The 21,688-nt window shown below is 37.7% G+C and overlaps 1 protein-coding gene across 1 annotated transcript in view; it reads right to left on the bottom strand.

The window, feature by feature from the left end:
* blo (bloated) overlaps positions 1-21,688 on the bottom strand; it is a 445,168-nt gene that overhangs the window by 280,867 nt on the left and 142,613 nt on the right. The window contains exon 3 of the mRNA XM_073955435.1: positions 2,762-3,805. Within this exon, the coding sequence (XP_073811536.1) occupies positions 2,762-3,131 (370 nt within the window). The 5' untranslated portion in view covers positions 3,132-3,805. The remainder of the gene's footprint in view (positions 1-2,761; positions 3,806-21,688) is intronic.

The raw sequence follows: 21,688 nt of genomic DNA, 5'->3' as shown, positions 1-21,688 counted from the left end.
CGCTCCAACCACTACACACGGTGTCATAGGGTTTTTTGTAACTTTCAGGCTATTTTCTCAGGAAGTATGAACTTGCCCCTAATGAAACTTACAGCGTCGTATAGAGGACAGTGAATACAACTTGCGTAAACAAAAATCAAAGCGATTCGAGACCAGGTTCTAAACTGAACTTTTCCGAAATTTTGTGTGGGAGGTACCCAAAGGAGTGAACCGATTGAGTCCATATTGGAACCTCATCTAAGTTTGCTAAAAATTACACGATGTGCAAATTATGGACCAAATCGGTTATTCATTTCAAGAGTTATCGTACGCACAAGTTTTGCGACAATTTTTGAACATTTGTGGAGGAGGTACCGGAAGGAGTGGACCGATATAACCCATCTTCGAACTTAAATCGAATCTGGACAAAATATTTCGATACCCAAAATTTTAACCGAATCGATTGATCCGTTCGAGAGTTATCGTGCGCACCAGCCGGCCAGACAGACGGACAGACAGACAGACGGACGTACATTGCTAGATCTACTCAAAATTGTCTGAAACGGATATCGTACAAACATACTTGGGGTCTAAAACCATTATTTCGATGAGGCACATTTTTGGTCGTATCAAAGTGTAAATACCCTCTTTAGCCTAAAGGCTGAGGGTATAAATATCTGTATTTATACCCTCAGCATTTATGCTAACGAGGGTATATACAATTTCGTACGGGCAAAATGTGCCTCATCGTATGTTTGGACGAAATGTGTTTCAGACAATTTGGAGTTGATTTAGCCATGTCCGTCCGTCTGTCTGTCTGGCTGGATGGTGCGCACGATAACTCTCGAACGGACCAACCGATTCGGTTTAAAATTTGGCTTTCGTAATATTATGCCCAAACTTAGTTTAAGTTCGAAGATGGGTTATATCGGTCCATTCCTTCCGGTACCTCCCCCACAAAAGTTCGAAAATGCTCGGAAAATTTGTGCGCACGATAACTCTTGAAGGGAGTAACCGATTTGGCTCACACTTTGTACATCGTGAAAGTTCTACCAGACTTAGATGAAGTTTACATATGGACTCAATCGGTCCACTCCTTCGGGTACCTCCCACACAAAATTTCGGAAAAGTTCAGTTTAGGACCTGCTCTCGAATCGCTTTGGTTTTTGTTGTAACAACTTGTATTCACTGTCTCCCATACGATGGTACAAGTTTCATAACGGGCAAATCCATTCTTCCTGAGAAAATAGTCTGAAAGGTGCAAAAAACCCCTACGACACCGTGGACAGTGGTTGGAGCGCAAGATAAATCTCGAACGGATCTGCCAACTAGGTCCACATTTTGGCCTTCTTAATATTTTGTCCAAACATAGCTTAAGTTAGAAGATAAACCAAGTCGGTCAACTCCTTCAAGAACCTCCCTCACAAAAATTCAAACATCTTCGGAAAAATATGCGCACGATAACTCTTGAAGGGATTGACTGATGTAATCCATACTCTGCACATCCTAATATATCTACCAAAAATAGTTCAGGTTCGAATATGGACTATATTTTTCCACTCCTTTGGGTACCTCCCACACAAAATTTCGGATAAGTTCACTTTAAGACCTGCTCTCTAATCACTTTGATTTTTGTTGAAGCGATTTGCATTAGCTACCTCCATTACGACGGTAAAAGTTTTTTCAGGGGCAGGTCCACATTTCTTGGGAGAACATCCCGAAAGGTGTTAAAAGCCCTATGTCACCATACGTGGCTCTCGAACTGTTCTACCAATTTGGTGCAGCATTTGGTCTTCGTCATATTTTATCCAAACTTAGTTTCAAGGGGCAATACCGGTCCCCAACTTCCGGTACTTCTCCCCAATATTTAAAAAATGTGACTAAAATGTTAGGACGATATCACTTGAATGGTGCAACCAATGTGGTCCAGACTTTGGATCTCCTAATATTTTGTCACAATTTAGTTTAACTTCTAAAATGGCACATATCGGTACTCCCTAAGGGTACCTCCCCCACAAAAGTTCAACATTTGTGTTAATTCCTAATCCACATTTTTGTCGGCAAGTTCAAATGTTGAAAAAGGGCCACAAAATTCTGAAGAGACGCTAAATACATTCTATCTGTACCTAGATGAAACTTTCAATTCACATTGGCTGAGGGTATACCACTGTCGACAAAGCCGACTGACACTTTTTTACTTGTTCCTTTTAACTTTGCTACATATGTATGTTATTTAATAACATTTTCATAATAAACAACTACAATTAACCAATTGAAATTGTACACATTAGACTCCCACGTAATTAACAACACTAACTGAATAACAAAAAAATTGTCAACAGGAGGAGGTAAACCCAATTCATTTACCTACCACCAAGACTTTCACTTTTTATTTCTAAAACAAAAGGGAAAACTCCATTTTTCCTATGAACTCGGCTGGTGATGGTGGCGGCCATAAAACCACTGATTAATTTAAATGAATAGCTTAACAAACAACAAAACAAAAACAATTGAAAAGCTGTTCTCAGGGTAATTAAAAATATTAGATGTGGGGAGAATTTTTTTCTCGCTCCACATGACAATTGTTTGCTTTGGAAAATAAATGTTAAACAAATGTTAATTTTTTCATCTCACAGACATTAATTACTTTAACCGAGGGAGTTAGTGGTTAGCGAGCGTTTTTTTTCTTTTGATTGGTAGTGTTGGTAGTTGGTAGTGTAAGGCGGTAGATAAGACAAAAAACAAACAAAGCAAAACAAAACAAAAAAAGTGCAACACTAACCAATTCGTTTGACATGAACATCTCGATTAAATGACACTCGGGGTCCACCATTAGCATTCGTTTGGGCTGATGTCACCGTATTTGATGCTGAAGCTGATGGCTGTGATTGCTGCTGATGTGCAGGTGCTGATGATGCGGCTTGTGATGATGATGAACCTGCTGTTGTTGGCGGCGCCTGCGCCTTATGGTTGGATTTTGTCGTGGGCATTGATAAATTAGCTGGAGCTACTGATGCTGCTGATGTTGTTTGTGGTACTGCTGCTGCTGCTGTTCCAAATGGTGATGGGGCCATGACGGCTGATGGTGGTGGTGGCACTGGCATTGCTTGTTTGATATTATCTTTTGGTAATCTTTGGTTTTGTACAGCCATTGTTTTGCAAAATTTCAAAATTTTTAAGGCTTTCTATGGCAACAGGCTCAGATCACAATCGTGGAATGACAAATGAGCCAAGGCGGCAGAGTTTTTGGTGGCGGAGGTGGAGCGGGGAATGGCGAGGGGAGTTGAAAGCAAAAGTTGAAAACAACAACATCAACAATAATATCACTTAGTGTAATGAAATTACAAGTAAGGCAACAACAACAACGAAAATAACTTCCACCATAAATGGCCTGGCACAAACAAAGCTTGATTTCTGGTACACTTAACTATTGCTGGCCTTGTTGTTGCTGCTGTTGTATTTGTTGTTCATTATTAACAAATGACATTTTCTTAATGTTGTTGGTATTTTTCTCCTTTTCTTGCTGTCTCTCCTTTGTTGACTTCTTCTTGTATTGCCAATTATGTGGACTCCACTAAGTTCCGTTGCTGCCAATGCTATGACATACTAAGTAAATGCTGCTCCAACTAAAATTGCCACAGATGCTTCTGTTGATTTTCACTCTTACTTTCCTTTGGTGGCTAAGAAAAACTGGCATTCATTCAGTCTTTGTCTGGATTTGTGGGAAATAAAAGGGGGACAATTTCTTTATACGTTCTGTGTTTTTTTTCTTGCGTTCGTTTATTCGTTTTGCAGTGCGAGGATGTTGGGAAGTTGGAAAAGTCGTCTGGAAATTTTTGCAGTAGGAGAAAAACAAAAAGAAGAAGAAAAAAATTCACATTTAGAAATCTTGTTTTTCTCTGCTCAATTTGGAGGAGTAGTTATTTCTTATGGATGCAGCAGTGAAGATGATTTCCACACAGAAAATATGCGTTATTCTTGTTGTTGTTGTTGTGGTGAATGATTCAAAATGAAATTGACAAATGGTGAAGATGTTTTTGTTGTTTGGTGGCGGGAAAATTAGAAGAAAAAATTTAGTTTTTTGTTAAGACGAGATTTAATGTTATGGTCACAGTAAGCATTTTAAATGTTAGGAAAGAGGTTATATGTTAGAAAAAATTTTAGTAACGAAGTAAAATAGGAGAATCAGTCGGCTTTGCCGACAATTGAAAATCCTTAGGCTATGATTGTACAAGAAAAGCAAAAACAATGGCAGGAGTGGTCTTCTGATGAGATCCCTAATTAAAAAATATAAATCTAGATGGCAACAAAAGAAGTTTTGAAGGTTTCCATCGACGTTTGAGGGGTAGGTATCATAAACAGTGGGCCTGATTATTCCATTGAAAGACCCAATCAACATAATCTCAATCCAACAGCGGATTCTTCGACCCGGAACCATTCAACGTTCGTTTTCTGGGTAGCGGATGCCACCTCAGTGTACATTAGGGTTATGACTTTTAGACTTTTTTTCTCAAAAATGATTTCCTGTAGCGAGAATAAATGAACTTTTGCCTATTAATGCTAAAAATAACATTCATTCCATTTAATTATTACAAAACATCACGCACAAACCTCTTTAAAACAAACTTTATTTGAAAATTTTTGAGAAACAAAAGCTTATTTCATGTTGGTTATGTCCTGTGGCTTTAAAGCTTGTTTTGAGATATATTTGTGCTTAAAGTGACTCAAAAGCTCATATATGACAACTTTAAAAGCTTTTTGTGCGTAAGCTTTTTTTATCGAATCACCTTATAATTATCATTTTATCTAATCTTAGGTAAAAGCTCATCAAAATATGATACAGGGATACAAGGTTGTAAAAAAGTCATAACCCTAGTGTTCATAATTCTGTATTTTTACCTTTTTACTGGGAGCAGTAACCCCTAAATGCCTACTCTCTTTATTTTTGTTCGATTTTTTGTCCGGGTCATAACGGATGGAATCCCAGGACTAATATGAATGTGCTTGGGTTATCACATATGCATACCGCTTCGATAAGATGCAATAGATGTCGGTAGAGGGTGCATCTCATGCTGAGTGAACACACTTCCAGTGAGCCGTAGTGGTCATCAGAACACCAGACTCCCACGCAACACAGCCACACAGCCACACAGCACTTAACAATAGTCGTTGTTGTTTCAATACCTGAAAATTCATCCTTCTGGAATTTAATTGAAAGGGTGCCACCGTGGAGCAATGATAAGCACGTCCGCCTTGCACTCAGAAGATCTGTGTTTCGATTGCCAGGCCTCTCACAATACCCCTTAGGGTAATATAGGCGATATTTCCTGAGTATTCCAGCCATGTAAAACTTCTCTGTAAATGGTGTCGTAAGACATATAACAGGCAATGAAGCAGGTACACACAAAAATGGTACATAAATACACCTTACCCTATTGTGTTTGGAGCTCACCACCCATAAGCGACGATTAGAAGATTCTGCTTAGGAATTTCGGATCGGTATTACCACAACTCTCATCTAGGATCTCTAGGTATCTTAAACCCTGGCATTCCAGATCTATGTTATTTTTATACCCTCCACCATAATATTTAGGGTATAATTAATTTTGTCATTACGTTTGTAACCCATCGAAATACTCATCAGAGACACTATAAAGTAAATATAGTCTTGATCAGGGTGAAATTCTAAGTCGATATAACCTTGTCCGTCCGTCCGTCCTCTGTTGAAATCAAGATACAGCCCGCAATTTTTAAGATAGAACTTTGTAATTTGGCTTAGAAGTTTCTATTACTCCTAGGATGTTTGGTATTGCAAATGGGCTATATCGTTCCACGTTTTGATATAGCCCCATAGAATGGTACCACCCGCATTTCGGTATTTTGAAGGTTTTAGCTTAGTTATCACACCGAAATGGCTAAAAAATGGTACTTAGTCTTCGTTGGGTGCATATAACTTTCCCCCAGAATTTTGTTGGTATAGGTCCACGCGTTCATATAGCTCCCATAGAACAGTACTTCCCGATTTCCCGTATTTTGAGGGTTGTGGCCTCAATATTCCACCGAAATGCCTGAAAGTTGGTATTTAGTCTTCACTTGGGCTATTAAATATTCCATATGAAATTTGTCGGTATAGGTCCACGCCTTCTTATATCCTCCACAGAACGGTACCTCCCGATTTCCAGTATTTTGAAGGCTGTGACCCCAATATTTCACCGAAATGGCTGAAAGTTTGTATTTGGTTATCACTTGGGGTATTAAATATTCCATATAAAATTTGTCGGTATAGGTCCACGCCTTCTTATAGCCCCCACAGAACGGTACCTCCCGATTTCCAGTATTTTGAAGGTTGGGGCCCCAATATTTCACCGAAATGGCTGAAAGTTGGTATTTAGTCTTCACTTGGGGTATTAAGCATTCCATATACAATTTGTTGGTATAGGTCCATGCCTTAATATAACCCCCATAGGAAGGTACCTTCCGATTTTCGGTATTTTGAAGGTTATGGCTTCAATATTGCTCAGAAATGGCTAAAAATTGATATTTGTCTTCGTGAGGGGTATATAACTTTCCCCCGGAAATTTGTCAGTAGAGGTCCACGCCTTAATATAGCCCCCATAAAACGGTACCTCCCGATTTCCGGTATTTGAAGGTTATGGCCACAATAATCCATAGAAATGGCTAAATTTTGGTATATAGTCTTCGTTGGGATGTTGAACTTTCCCCTCTAAATTTGTCGGCATAGGTCCTTGCCTTCATATAGCCCCCATAGAACGGTGCATCCCAATTTTCAGTATTATGAATTTTGTGGTCCCAATATTCCACCGAACTGGCTGAAATTTGGCATTTAGTCTTCACTTGGGGTATTAAGCATTCCATATAAAATTTGTCGGTATAGGTCCATGCCTTAAAATAGCGCCATAGGATGGTACCTCCCGAATTTCGGTATTTTCAGGGTTAGACATATTGTTTTACCGAAATATCTGAAATTCGGTATTTAGTCTTCCTCATAAACAACTAGTGGTGGAGGATATAACAAGTTCGGCCCGGCCGAACTTAACGCCGTTCTTACTTAGTTCCTTTATCTATTCTATTCCGGAGATAGCCCGTTTATGGAATGTATTGGGGAAGCAATCTAGAGAGGTGCTGACGTGGTAGAGTTGCTTAACATATATATCCCGTCAATAAATAGCATTAATCCTAGTTATAGGCAGGTCTTAGAGGACTTTAATGCTTATCATAAGTTGTGGTATTAGGCGCTAGGTAATAACCCTAAAAGTATATTGCTGGTTAAGAAGAGTGATAGCTCTATGTTTTGCACGCTCAATGAGGACACCCCTAGCAGAATTAGCAGAGTTTGCCACAGTTCGCCATACATTACCATTGTGTCACCTGTTCCTACAAATGATGTGACTTGGTAATCCGCCATTTGGCTTGTGTCGAGTCATCTCCTTATCCTCATATCCATAAGCAAACCAGCCAACTTCATCGCCTCTAAAATCCGTACTTTCATCACTCATGGAAAAGCCAAAGGATTCAAAAACATTCCCCAATCGCCGATTCGGTGAACTGTAAACCCCTTCTGATGGTCGGGTACCAGAAAGCCTGTTTTGAGACATCACCACTGCTGCAGCGCTTGCTATATGCCTGCTGGTCGAATTCCACGAAGTAAGAAAAAAAAATCACCTGCAGAGTTGAAACATTACTGGCGAAATATCTAAATTGTGGGTAACGGCAAGTCACTCCCGAATTCTGGGAAGAAGGAAGACAGGACCTCAGTCAGGTTTGACTGATCCGAAGAGCTGCACACGATATTTTTTTCGATGAGTACCCCGCAGGTGATTGGGTCTTCCGGCTAAGAAGTAACCACCACAATTTCCAATGGATTATGTTGCAAATGTCATTAGCGAAACTTAATTATGCAAAGCGATGGGCCCTCTCTATGGTAATGTTGAAACAGCTCGATGAAACGATATTTTAGAATCTCACCAAAGTTTTCAACCTACCGACAGAGACCCACATCGTGCTCGAAGTCTGGAAATAGGCAGGGTTATCTCACAACTGAAGCCAGGAAGCCAAAGTGAATCGTACGGACTGATGTCATATTGTCGCCCATTGTAAAGACATTTGAGGCTTTACTCCTCCCGAGTGCCTTAAATAGCTATACAGTTGCTTGGTGGTGTCCAGGTCGTCATCTGTCAAGGTCAGGTTGAATATCATGATCGCCGGATATATGTAGTGCAATAAAACTTTTTTATAGACACGACTTTTTACAATTCATTTCAAAAATGCTTCAAAATATAGTTTCGAAGTTTATTTGATTTCACTGTGCAACATTTTTGAGCCAATCGCGTGCAAACAACTTCTGTCCAGAATTTTATGAAAGTAGAGGACCAATAGGCAAAAACCATATTTGGGTTTTGTTTTCTTAGATCGGGTTCGGTTTTTATGGCATCATCTAAACATGGTTAAATATCGATTTTTTTAAACAAATCGGGGCTGCATCTCTGAAACCAGTACGAATCTTGTTTTGACATCTGCAGCAAACTTGTAGATAAGAGCAAGAAGAAAATATTTGGAGGACTAGTGAACTCGAAAAACTGCACTTATTGCCTCAATTTTATAATATATCTAAAAATTCTATAATTTGTGTATATTTCTCAGCGTATCTCCCAAACTGTTAAATTTTTCTTAAAGTTACCTTTGGGAAAATATTCTCTGGAACGTAATGCACAACTATTCAGAACATTGCATAGTTGTAAAATGCCTTTATCGCCTTGTTTATAGCAAAATTTTCAACAACAATTTGCTAAATATTTCAATAAGTCATTGAAATCCCCAAAATGAGAATAAACAGTCTGTGTGAACATTGTTTGAATAAGTTTTGAAAAGGTATGTTATGAAATACACCTTAAGCAACGTGAAATAACCATTTTAGAGTTTCAGAATGTTCAGAAGAATTGATGGTCACATTATTTGGAATATTTTTAGAGCGATTACTTAGTTCAACTCCCAACAGGTTAGTTGCAACTGACCGGAATTTCAGAAATTATGTAAACTTTTCTATATTTTAACGAATTTGATGCGCTAGATGCAGATTTTCCTAGTTCATCTGTTTGACACATAAGTTCTACTACTTTATAGCTACAATATTGCCGAAGACTGCAGAGCATAATTCTTATTATTTTCGGAGATAAAGTTCCGATCAGTGGAAAAAAGGCTCATTTTAGGCCGGTTTAGATTAGGCCATAAAATCGAAACCCGATCTAAGAACACCAAACCCAATTAAGGTTTTTGTAGCCTAAATATGTACTTTCAGAAAATGCCCATAAGAAGTTGTTTGCATTTCCAGTGTTGCACAGTGTTTTATAACAAAATTTACTTCATTTAATTTAATTGTTAAATAACTTAAACTGCACCAACCTTTCGTTTAATTCGAAAACAAAACTCCGTGATTGCATGGCTGACTGACAATTGAGATCATTAAAGGAATTAATTTGGTCATAATCATTAATACGAAAAAAATTTGTTACCATAAATGTTCTTGATTTAATTATTTTCAATTAAATCCGATTCTACAACGAGCAGTTGACCATAACCAATTTTTAACAAATGATTATGGACAAAGGAATTTTTAAAATTAATTCAATGACTTGGGAGTTTAATGGTTATCACGTAATCGCAAAATAATTTAATTGTTGTTTGCTTTAATAAAACTAAATTATTCTAGATTTCCTTATTTGCCACAAAATATAAATGTTCAAAATCCCACATTTTTTCGCTGATTTCAATTAAATGTTAAATGTTCTTTCTAAACAAATAAAAACAGAAAAAAACATGAATTGCAGCAATATTTTTTTTCAAAGCATTCACATTTTTCTATTTTTTGCACATGCCGGAATGCTTTAACAAAACAACAAAATAATAAATCATTTTAACAAATGCTAAAATTTTACCAAACACAGGAAGCCTCAAATAAAATACGTACTGAAATAAAAACCATAGTAAACAGCAAATGGAATTTCTTGTTATAAATGTTATTTGTTATGTAGCTGCGTTCTTCCCCAAGTTGCAAATAGTCTAAGAAAAAACGAAAGACTTAACACACAAGCGTTGTTTTGTGCTTTGCCACCACAAAGAAAACTGGACAACAAGAGTACGAATGATTTTTATTGATTTATAATATAACGGATATGTGTTATATAATTTACTGTAGTAAATCAGGTAGAAATAATAAAATATAATTAACCTGATCAACAAAAATAAATAGGTTGAATTAAACCAAAATATTAAGCATTTTATTTGTAGCACTAATTTCATTGATAGTCATCGCTTATTAATTTTGTTGGATCGTTGCGCAGATTCCTAGGGTTAACGTCATTTAAACAATTACTTTATAATAATGTAACCAATTGGAACCAACCAATCAGCATAGTTTACATTATTAATTAGATTTTTAGATCAAATGCAGTTCCTACGGAAGGCACCCGATTCCATACGTGGTCTTAGATCGCTTCTTGAATGAAATTAATTTTTCTTTTTGAATTAATTAATTTAAATTTTATACGCTGTTCAGATTAACCCATTTCGTCACGAAACAAAATTTTTATTTAGTTAAAAACATATATTTTTACGATTGCTTAAGTCTGGAGTATTCCCCCATTGACTTAACTCCATGATTACTTTCTTTGCAGAGAGTAATGTTTACAAAACGCACTGACAGCTTGCAAAATTTACTGATCGCTACCAATACCATGGTTTCATCCCGGCGAAAAGAATTATCAATTGGCTTTTCAGTTTTTTAAATGACGATTTTTTAGTGGAAACCTGAACTCTTTAAGCATCGAGTATTCTCATGTTAATAAAAACAAGTAAAAAAGTATCAGTCGGCTTTGCCGACAGAGATATACCATCAGCCTGTGTAAATTGAAATACTTTTTTCACAAAAAAGTTATGTATTTAGGGGGTTTCAAAATGTTGGTCGTATGAACCGACAACAATGTTGATTAGGATTAAAGTTCAAAAATGTTGCGGAAAAGGTACTTAAAGGAATGGACCGTCATAGACCATGTGGGTAGCATAGGGGGTTTGTACACCCTTCGGGCTGTTTTCTCAAGAAGTATGGACTTGTCCCTGAAACAACTTTTACCATCGTAATTGAGGCAGCGAATGTAAGTTGCTTCAACAAAAATCAAAGTGATTTAAAGCAGGTCTTAAAGTGAACTTATCCAACATTTTGTGTGGAAGGTACGGGATGGAGTGGACAAATATAGTCCATATGTGAACCTTATCTATATCCGGTAGATATTATGAGAATGTGTAAAGTGTGGACCAAATCGGTCACTCCCATCAAGAGTTATTGTGCGCACAATTTTTCCGAATATTTTTGAACTTTTGTGGGGTAGGTACCTGAAGGAGTGGACCGATATGGCTTATCTACGAACTTAAACTAAGTTTGGAAACAATATTACGAAGGCCAATTTTTGGACGGAATCGGAATTTCCGTTCGATAATTATCTTGCGCTTCCACCCATTAACATGGTGTCATAGGGGTTGTTTTTCAACTTTCAGGCTATTTTTTCAGGAAGTATGGACTTGCCCCTGAGGAAACTTGTACCTTCGTATAGGGGACACTGAATACAAGATGCTACAACAAAAACCAAGGCGATTCGAGAGCAGGTCCTAAACTGAACTTTTCCGAAATTTTGTGTGGGAGGTACTCGAAGGAGTTTACCGATAGAGTCTATATTGGAACCTCATCTAAGTCTGGTAGAAATTTCATAATGTGCAAAGTATGTACCAAATCGGTTAGTTGCTTCAAGAGTTATCGTTCGCACAAATTTTCCGAACTTTTGTAGGGAGGTACCGGAAGGAGTGGACCGTTATAATCCATCTTTGAACTTGAACTAAGTTTGGACAAAATATTACTAAAGCCAAATTTTGGACCGAATCGGCAGATCCGTTCGAGAGTTATGTTGCGCTCCCACCACTACACACAGTGTCATAGAGTTTTTTGTAACTTTCAGGCTATTTTCTCAGGAAGTATGGACTTGCCCCTAATGAAACTTACAGCGTCGTATAGAGGACAGCGAATACAACTTGCGTAAACAAAAATCAAAGCGTTTCGAGACCAGGTCCTAAACCGAACTTTTCCGAAATTTTGTGTGGGAGGTACCCGAAGGAGGGGATCGATTGAGTCCATATTGGAACCTCATCTAAGTTTGGTAGAAATTACACCATGTGCAAAGTATGGACCAAATCGGTTATTCCCTACAAGAGTTATCGTGCGCACAAGTTTTGCGACCATTTTTGAACATTTGTGGGGGAGGTACCTGAAGGAGTGGACCTATATGGGCCATCTTCGAACTTAAATCGAATCTGGACAAAATATTTCGATACCCAAGATTTGAACCGAATCGATTTATCCGTTCGAGAGTTATCGTGCGCACCAGCCAGCCAGACAGACAGACGGACGGACATTGCTAGATCTACTCAAAATTGTCTGAAACTGATATCGTACAAACATACTTGGGGTCTAAAACCATTATTTCGATGAGGCACATTTTTGGTCGCATCAAAGTGTAAATACCCTCTTTAGCCTAAAAGCTGAGGGTATAATAATGCTCGCTTTTCGGCTTTCCCAAAAGAACACCAGAACAAAATATTTTCAAGCTGACAGCACGATTCAACTAAGAAATCATCGATTTCTGTTAAGTTGAAATAACGTCAGCACAGTTACCAATGAGTATGTTTTCTATTTTTACGGTAATTAGGACCTACTGATGTCAAAAATTCGAAATTTCGAACAATGGCGCTTATCCTATATGATAAGAAGTAAAAAATTGATTTATTTGCAATTTTTACCCTCAGCATTTATGCTAACGAGGGTGTATACACTTTCATACGGGCAAAATGTGCCTCATCGAAATAATGATTTTAGACCCCAAGTATGTTTGGACGAAATGTGTTTCAGACAATTTGGAGTTGATTTAGCAATGTCCGGCAAGTCCATACTTCTTGAGAAAATGGCCGGAAAGTTGCAAAAAGCCTCTATTACACCGTGTGAGGTGGTTGGAGCGCAAGATAACTCTCGAACGGATCTGCCGATTCGGTCCAAAATTTGGCCTTGGTAATATTTTGTCCAAACATAGTCTAAGTCTGAAGATAAGCCATATCGGTCCACTCCTTCAGGTACCTCCCCCACATAAGTTCAAAAATGTTCGGAAAAATTGTGCGCACGATAACTCTGGATGGGAGTGGCCGAATTGGTCTATAATTTACACATCCTAATATATAATTTCCAGATATAGATCAGGTTCAAATATGGACTATAATTGTCCACTCCATCCGGTACCTCCCGCACAAAATTTCGGAAAAGTTCACTTTAAGACATGCTCTCGAATCACTTTAATTTTTGTTGAAGCAATTTGCATTCGCTGCCTCAATTACGTTGGTAAAAGTTTTTTAGGGGCAAGTCCATACTTCTTGAGCAAACAGCCCGAAGAGTGTAAAAACCCCCTATGGCACCATATGTTGTGGCTGGAGATCCACTTCCATAACGGTCAATGTCGATCCATTCCTTTTAGTAACTCCTCCGCAAAACTTTTGATATTTAATCCTAATCAAAATTTTTGTCGGTTCAAACGCCCAAAATTTTTAAAACCCCCTAAACTATTTGGCCTAGGCAACTCGCAGTGTCGTAAGGCGTCATTTGACATTTTTGTTGGAAACAACCATTTTGTTGGAAAAATGCAAGATCGACATGTTATATACCGTTAGATATAGGCATACGAGTACATGGGCATTTATTCCACCAACTAACATTTGATATTGCATGAACACTTGGCGGCAAAAATGGGGGTTTTCTCTTTGAATCTCGCGTTGATCGGTGCAAAAAATTTCGAAAAAAAAACAATCGCGGTGCTTCAAAAGACGTTTATAAGATGGATCCAGGTGACAAATCATGCAATTATGCGTATGAAGCCGAAAAATAGCAACGATCGCCAAATTGGTGTGGAGGTGTCTCAATCAAGCCACTGTAGACAACCAAACACACTGTCGTATGTCAAACTGCCCTGAGTACGCTTAGGCTAAAAACTGTCAAACTTTCCAAAAAAAAAAACCTCAAATGACGACTGGCGACACTGCGTGTTGCCTAGGCCAGATAGTTTTTTAGTGACTATAATTAACCGTTTTTATTTGTTTTTCTTTCTAAAAGTGTGACATTACATTATTTACTTTTTTATAAATTTCTCTTTTCCGTTGTTCTTTCATCAAAGTCTGCCATGTATTCTTTGTATTTAAAAAATATTAAGTTTGACAAGTAGAAAAGCATTAAGTTCGGCCGAACCAAACTTTTTATAGCCTCCACCATAAAATATTCTGAACTAAAGCGGAATAATTAAACTGTGCTGCAGTGAAAATTTGCAGGGGTTCTGATGCATAAATTCGGTATTGTGGGAGTCCTTGGAAGACGAAAATACCTTTGGTTTCTTTGGGACACTTCGTTTTTTTATTTTATAACGGTAAATGTAGTAAAAACCGGGACTTTTGGATTTTCAACTTTAAACGGACATAACTTCTTTTTTCCACAATGGAAATTTACAGCTTATTTGTTTAAAAGGTGAAAATCATGGCTTTCGAACAAGCCATAATTTTTAAAAATCGGGTAACAAATGGTTAAGTTATAGTGATTTAAGTGTGACAAAAACGCACTAAAAAACAGGAAAATGCTTTTCCTGGTGCTCTAGGCTTCGTATAAGACACCAAACTGCATAATTATTTACTTTTATCAAGAAGGAAATTTAGTTAGCTTTACAATATGGGAAAAACCAATAAAATCGGTTGAAAAATGCGTGAGTTATGGCATTTTTTGGGGTTTTAACTTTTTGGGTTTTCCTTTATAAAAGTTGGTACCTTGGTGCGTATGATTGTAGTTTGAATTTGTTTAGTTAACAATTACGCACAAGGTAACAATCTTTTATAAAGGAAAAACCAAAAAGTTAAAAGACTAAAGATGGCATTAAATAAAAAATAAGCTGTAAATGTCCGTTGTGGAAAAAAGAAGTTATGTCCGTTTTAAGTTGAAAAGCCAAGGAACCCCGTTTTCCACTACATTTTTCGTTGTAAAATCAAAAAACGAAGTGACCCAAAGAAACCAAAGGTATTTTCGTCTTCCATGGACTCCCACAATACCGAATTTATGCATCAGAAACCCTGCAAAAAATTTTTGTCCAGTTTTGTAGCACAGTGTTATTTTCTTTTCTATCCACAATTTTAGAAGGAGATAGTTTGTGACCACTGATACTTAATAAGGTAAAAAAATATAAAATATATTCAATCAGTCGAGAACCTTATATGGGGATATATCAATGTGTGGACCTATGTTTTTGGTGGAGAAGTTTTTTGACCACTGGGAACCTCAAATGTCAAATTGCAGATACTTGTGTCAAAAACTGTAAACGGTAAAATCCAAAAAATCGCGAGGTACCGATGGACCTACGTTGACAGTTTTTCGAATTACAGACAGTTGGGTCAAAAATACCGCAAATGCGGAGGCACCGTTTTATGGGGCTATACAAAAACATGGACCTATGTTTACAATTTATATAGGAGGCTATACAAAAACATGAACATATGTTGACAGGTTTTGGTGAAGATGTTGTGTGACCACTGGGAACCTCAAATGTCGACATACAAATAGTTCTGTCGAAAATTGTAGCTAAAACCTTCAAAATACCGAAAATCGAGAGGTACCGGTATATGGGGGCTATACCAAAACATGGACATATGTTAACGGTTTTTAGAGGAGATGTTTTGTGACCTCTGCGAACCTCAAATTTTCAATTGCAGGTAAATTGGTCAAAAATGTAGTTAAAATCCACAAAATACGGCAAATCGGGAGGTACCGTTATATAGGGGCTATACCAAAACATGGACCTATATTGTCAGTTTTTAGAGGAAATGTTTTGTGATAACTAGGAACCTTAACTGTCAAATTACAGGTAGTTCGGTCAAACATTTTAGCTAAAATCCTCAATATACCGAATATCGGGAGGTGCCATTATATGGGGGCTATACCAAAACATGGACCTATTTTGACGTTTTTTAGTGGAGATATTTTGTGACTACAATTACTCCGGAAAAATATGTACCGTTGTGCCGGTTGCCGGACTTCACTTTTCTCATATTTTGTGTGGGATGTACGCAAAAGACGGGACCGACATACTCCATATTCCAACCTGATACATGACTGAATGAAATAATACGATGTGCAAAGTTTGGACCAATTAGAAACTCCTTGTGAAAGTTATCTTGCTGATTTGCCATTTTATTTGGTGCCGTCCGATTTTCTTGGAGCTTTCAGGACATTATCTCACTTGCCACCGAAAAAAATGTACCGTCGTAATGGAGGCCGCAACGTTCTGCAAAATGATCAAAACGATCCGAAGGCAGCTTTTAAACTTCAGTTTTTTTTCGAATTTTGTGTGAGAGGTACCCGAAGGAGTGGATGGAAATATTAAATAACCTTAAAGGGGTCGCTAAAACAACCTACTGAAAACTATTTCAAAACGATCCGAAAAAAGCTCCTTAACTTCACTTTTCTGAATTTCGGGAGGTACCGGAAGGAGTGGACAGATATATACGATTCGATTGCTCCCTCCGAGAGTTATCGTTCACACCATTTTACAGAAAAAATTTGAACTTTTGTGGGGAGGTACCCGGAGGAGTGGTCCGATTTGGCCCATCTTCGAACTTAAACTAAGTTTAGGCAAAACATTGCGATACCAAAAATTGGTTCAAATCGATTGATTCATTTGAGATTTACCGTGCGCAACAGCCAGACAGACGGGCCAAATCGACTCCAAATTGTCTGAAACGAATTTCGCCAGAACATACTTGGGGTCGAAAACCATTATTACGATTAGGCACATTTTTTGGTCGTATCATAGGCTGAGGGTATAATCAGAACTACCTTCGATGAACATTTCAAAACAATCCTCGATCAGGCTTTACGAGTACACTGTACTTAAAAGAAAATTCGCAACATTTTTTTTTTTTTTTTTTTTTTTTGAGAAAGTTTCTGGAAGTTTTGAAAAAAAAAATATTACGATATGTACCGGTTGGGTAAATTTCAGACAATCCTTTCAAACATTGTCGTGCCATTTTAGTTGGTCAAAGTAGGATTTTTAGAACTTTATGTCAAGCGGCACGGATTTACCGTCGAAAAACATTATATCGCTGTAAAGAGTACCACAAGGAGTACCTTCGAAAAATATTTTAGAACGGCCATCACTTAAACTGTATTTGAACGAAATTTATGAACCTTTGTGGAAAGGTACCCGAAGTTGTTCTCTGATATAGAATTTTTTCCAAGATAAAAATGTTGGCAACCTCGGATAAAAAAATCGGAAGTTATCAAGCTCATTAGGCCGGGGTGATTTGTATGGAAGGAAGAACAAACTATTGGGCCCTTCGCGTTTCTGATTTCAGGAATTGTACTGAGCAAAAAAGTCCACTAGACCATTTTGACTTGAAGTTTTTTATCCACAAGGCCAAAACTGCCTGAAGGAGCGGTCCAAGGCTTTTGCGATTTACTAGAGAGTTCTTAATTATTGTCTTGGCTACAATTTTTGTCTGAATGTTGGATCGAAAATCTCAATGGTTTGGCTGTTATAAGTCCAAAAAACGTGGATAAAACACTTCAAAACATGCCGTTTTTCTCCCAACAGAATCCAATCTCCTTAATTTTTACATTATTTTCAAAGTTATCTTTTTTACATTTACCACTCAAAACAAATAAATATTTTTGCAACTGAAACCATTTTCAAGTTTAACAAAATAATACAGCAGCCTCTCAATGTGTGTGCGTGGGAGTGGGTGTATGTATGTATGGTGGTGCCTTTTTGGCAAAGGTAAACAAAACAAAAGACTTAAGATACAAACTTGTTACAATTATTACACCTTCAGCATAACAATGGCTTTTAAATTTATTTTGTAATTTATTTTATTAGACACAATTTCATTATTCAGCACACTGCATTAGCTATGCAAACACCGAGTCTTTTTTGCTGTTGGCTGCTCTGTGTGTCCTCATCACTGTCTGCCCGTCTGTCGTTTTTGCTATGAATTAGCAATGTTTTTTTTTGTACTACTGTCTCTGTTGTTTTCTTTCTGTGTTAAACTTGAGACACATAATACGAGAGCAATGATGGACCCCACCCACATTTATGGCTGGCAAACACTACACCTTAGATATTGTCTTTCATTATTTTATTTGCTAAATAATTCATTGCACCGCACGAAACGAGGAGGACAAAGAGAGAGAGAGAGAGGGAGGTGGAATGCTGCTGATATTGAATCATAGTGAGCTACTATTATTTTTGTTACACTTTGCTTTGTTTGGTGTTTTGTTTTCTTGTTATGATTTAATACAAATCACGTATTTGCTTTTATTGCGATTTCATCATCGCAATTATTTTTTGTGTGATTCGTTTTTTTGTCATTTTTTTTCTTCTCCGGGTCTTTATTTATTATTTGGAGTATTTGTCTCTATGGCCAATTTGTTTGATATCAGTTTCATGTTGGCTTTTTTTGTAAACATTTTGTTTGGCGACTTCAATTGTGGCCCACCAGACCAGCAGCAGCAACAACAATTTGTGTAATTTACTTTCATTAATGATCGAAATGTATGAAATTTTTTATTGGCCAAATTTTGGACAACCACCAACTCCCACATAGTGGCGCTGATGACCTTGTCTTTGTAATGCGATTTTAGCGTGTGGTTTAAAAGGTATGTGGGAAAAAATTTTGCCAACAAAAACCGCTGGTAAAAAAGTGCAAAAAAATGTATGGAGTGTGCAATGGTGGTGGATATTTTTTGTGGGGTTTTTGCAGGTGTAAAATATAGCACATATAGGAAAAATTAAAATAAGGGAAGTAATGACTGCCCAGGAGGGTAGTATAAGTCGGTATAAGACATATATAAGTCAGTATATTTAAAATCAGGAAAACCTCAGAAACCCCCTTAGCTTCCCTTCTAATATGTTCTCTTCTCTTAAACTACATTCTAATATTCCTCCCCTTCCTCTTCCCCCACGCCAAAGAAATCTTGTCACATTTTATTAAATACCAAAACTCAAAATGTTGCCATTGATTCATTTGAACAATTATTATGATTACAGTCAAAGTTACAGAAAAACAAGAATTCACGCTTGACCAAACCGAATGACATTCGACGAAAAAGCGATATTATAATGACAATGACAAGCGTGTCCACGAAAACGTAATTCCAAAAAAACAATAGCAAACAAATCAAGAACTTTATTAACACTGACCAATCACAAAAACAACAACAAAAAATACTGTTAAGGAATGGTTCAATATTCTCTTTTTTAGCGGTACCACACCCTCGGCGAATGTCAACGATTTTAAGAACATTATTATTATTTTTGTGTGCGCGTTATTGTTCTTTTGACCAGGGAGATATGCAAAATGAACCGTGACGAACTAAAAAAAAAAATTATGTTAAATAATAATAAAGATATAATAAAGAGGACAAGAACAAGAACAACTTCGTGGCCATGAATTTTGAAGTTTGACAGTTCGTCAAATCAAACATTGCAAAAAGGAGTGAAAAAAGTATTTATGGAATAAAACAAATCAAAAAGTGTCATATATACCCTCAGCCAATGTGAAGTGAAACTTTCAACTACGGACAGATCGAATGTATTTAGGGTCTCTTCAGAATTTTGTGGCCCTTTTTGAACATTTGAACTTGCCAACAAAAATGTGGATTGGGAATTAACTGCACTAAGACACACATGTTGAACTTTTGTGGGGGAGATACCCTTAGGGAGGACCGATATGGGCCATTTTAGAAGTTAAACTAAATGTTGACAAAATATTTGGAGATCCAAAGTTTGGACCAAATTGGTTGCCCCATTCAAGTGATGTCGTCCTACCATTATAGAGACATTTGTTAAATATTGGGGAGAAATACCGGAAGTTGGCCCATGAAACTAAGTTTGGATATAATATGACGAAGACCAAATGTTGGACCAAATCGAGAGTTATCGTGCTCTCCGACCGCCACATATGGTGACATAGGGGGTTTTCCACCTTTCCGGCTGTTTTCCCAAGAAATATGGACTTGCCCATGAAAAAACGTTTACCGTCGTAATGGAGGTAGCGAATGCAAATCGCTTCAACAAAAATCAAATTTATTCGAGAGCTGGTCTTAAAGTGAACTTATACGAAATTTTGTGTGAGAGGTACTAGAAGGAGTAGACAAATACAGTCCATATTCTAACCTGATCTATAACTGATAGATATATTAGGATGTGCAAAGTATGGATTACATCGGTCACAACCTTCAAGAGTTACCGTACGAACAATTTTTCCGAAAAATTTTGAACTTTTGTGGGGGAGGTACCTGAAGGAGTGGACCGATATGGCTTCTATTCGAACTTAAACTATGTTTGGACAAAATATTACGAAAGCCAAATTTTGGAATTAATTGGCATATCCGTTCGAGATTTATCCTGCGCTCCAACCACTACACACGGTGTCATAGGGGGATTTTGCAACTTTCAAGCTATTTGCTCAGGAAGTATGGACTTGCCCCTGATGAAACTTGTACCGTCGTATGGGGGACAGTGAATACAAGTTGTTACAACAAAAATCAAAGCGATTCGAGAGCAAGTCCTAAGCTGAACTTTTCCAAAATTTGTGTGGGAGGTACCCGAAGGAGTGGACCGATTGAGTCCATATTGGAACCTCATCTAAGTCTGGTAGAAATTTCAAAGTATGGGCCAAATCGGTTACTCCATTCAAGAGTTATCGTGCGCACAAATTTTCCGAACATTTGCGAACTTTTGTGTGGGAGATACGGGAAGGAGTGGGCCGATATAACATCTTCGAACTTAAACTAAGTTTGGGCAAAATATTGCGAAAGCCAAATTTTGGACCGAATCGGTTGATCCGTTCGAGAGTTATCGTGCGCTCCAGCCAGTCAGACAGACAGACGGACGGACATTGCTAAATCAACTCCAAATTGTCTAAAACACATTTCGTCCAAACATACTTGGGGTCTAAAACCATTATTTCGGTGAGGAACATTTTGCCCGTATGAAAGTGTATATACCCTCGTTAGCATAAATGCTGAGCGTATAATTAGGGCCAGAAGGAGAGGGGGAATAGTGGTAATTTTGTTTGGTATGCAAAGGGGCTTTGGGGAGACATTTAAAAAGATCAGATACCAAACCTTAAAATGGATCTAGAGAAATACAAGAAGGAAAGTACCACAAGAGTGGGCCTAAATATTTAACTGACAGACCCAACATTAGTTTTGCTAATTTTAATATGTACCCTAATGGTTCCCACCATGGTGTTGTGGTAGGTTGGATTCCTAGATCAGAGAACGTCACAGTTTCAATAGTGGAAGGAGGAATGAACGTTAACTGTAAAGTTGGACCTCTATTTTAGATCATGAAGATCCCTCCTGACATGCCTGGGTGGGCGGTCGTTGTATACAGCATATTGTGATTAGGATGGCTCTCAAAGTAACACCTAATCAGGTACTGTAACGAAAGCATGCCACAGTGTTGCTGCACTGGAAGATTCGTTATCTTCTCATGCTGATGGTCCATTGAAGACAAAAGGAGGCATCCTCTTGCTGTTCTTAGGGGCGATATTCCGACAGGTTTGAATA

The sequence above is a fragment of the Musca autumnalis genome, unplaced genomic scaffold (genome assembly GCF_047663935.1).
Source record: "Musca autumnalis isolate F117 unplaced genomic scaffold, ASM4766393v1 scaffold_5, whole genome shotgun sequence".
NCBI classification, from domain to species: domain Eukaryota; kingdom Metazoa; phylum Arthropoda; class Insecta; order Diptera; family Muscidae; genus Musca; species Musca autumnalis.
This window is presented reverse-complemented; position numbering and strand designations above follow the sequence as displayed.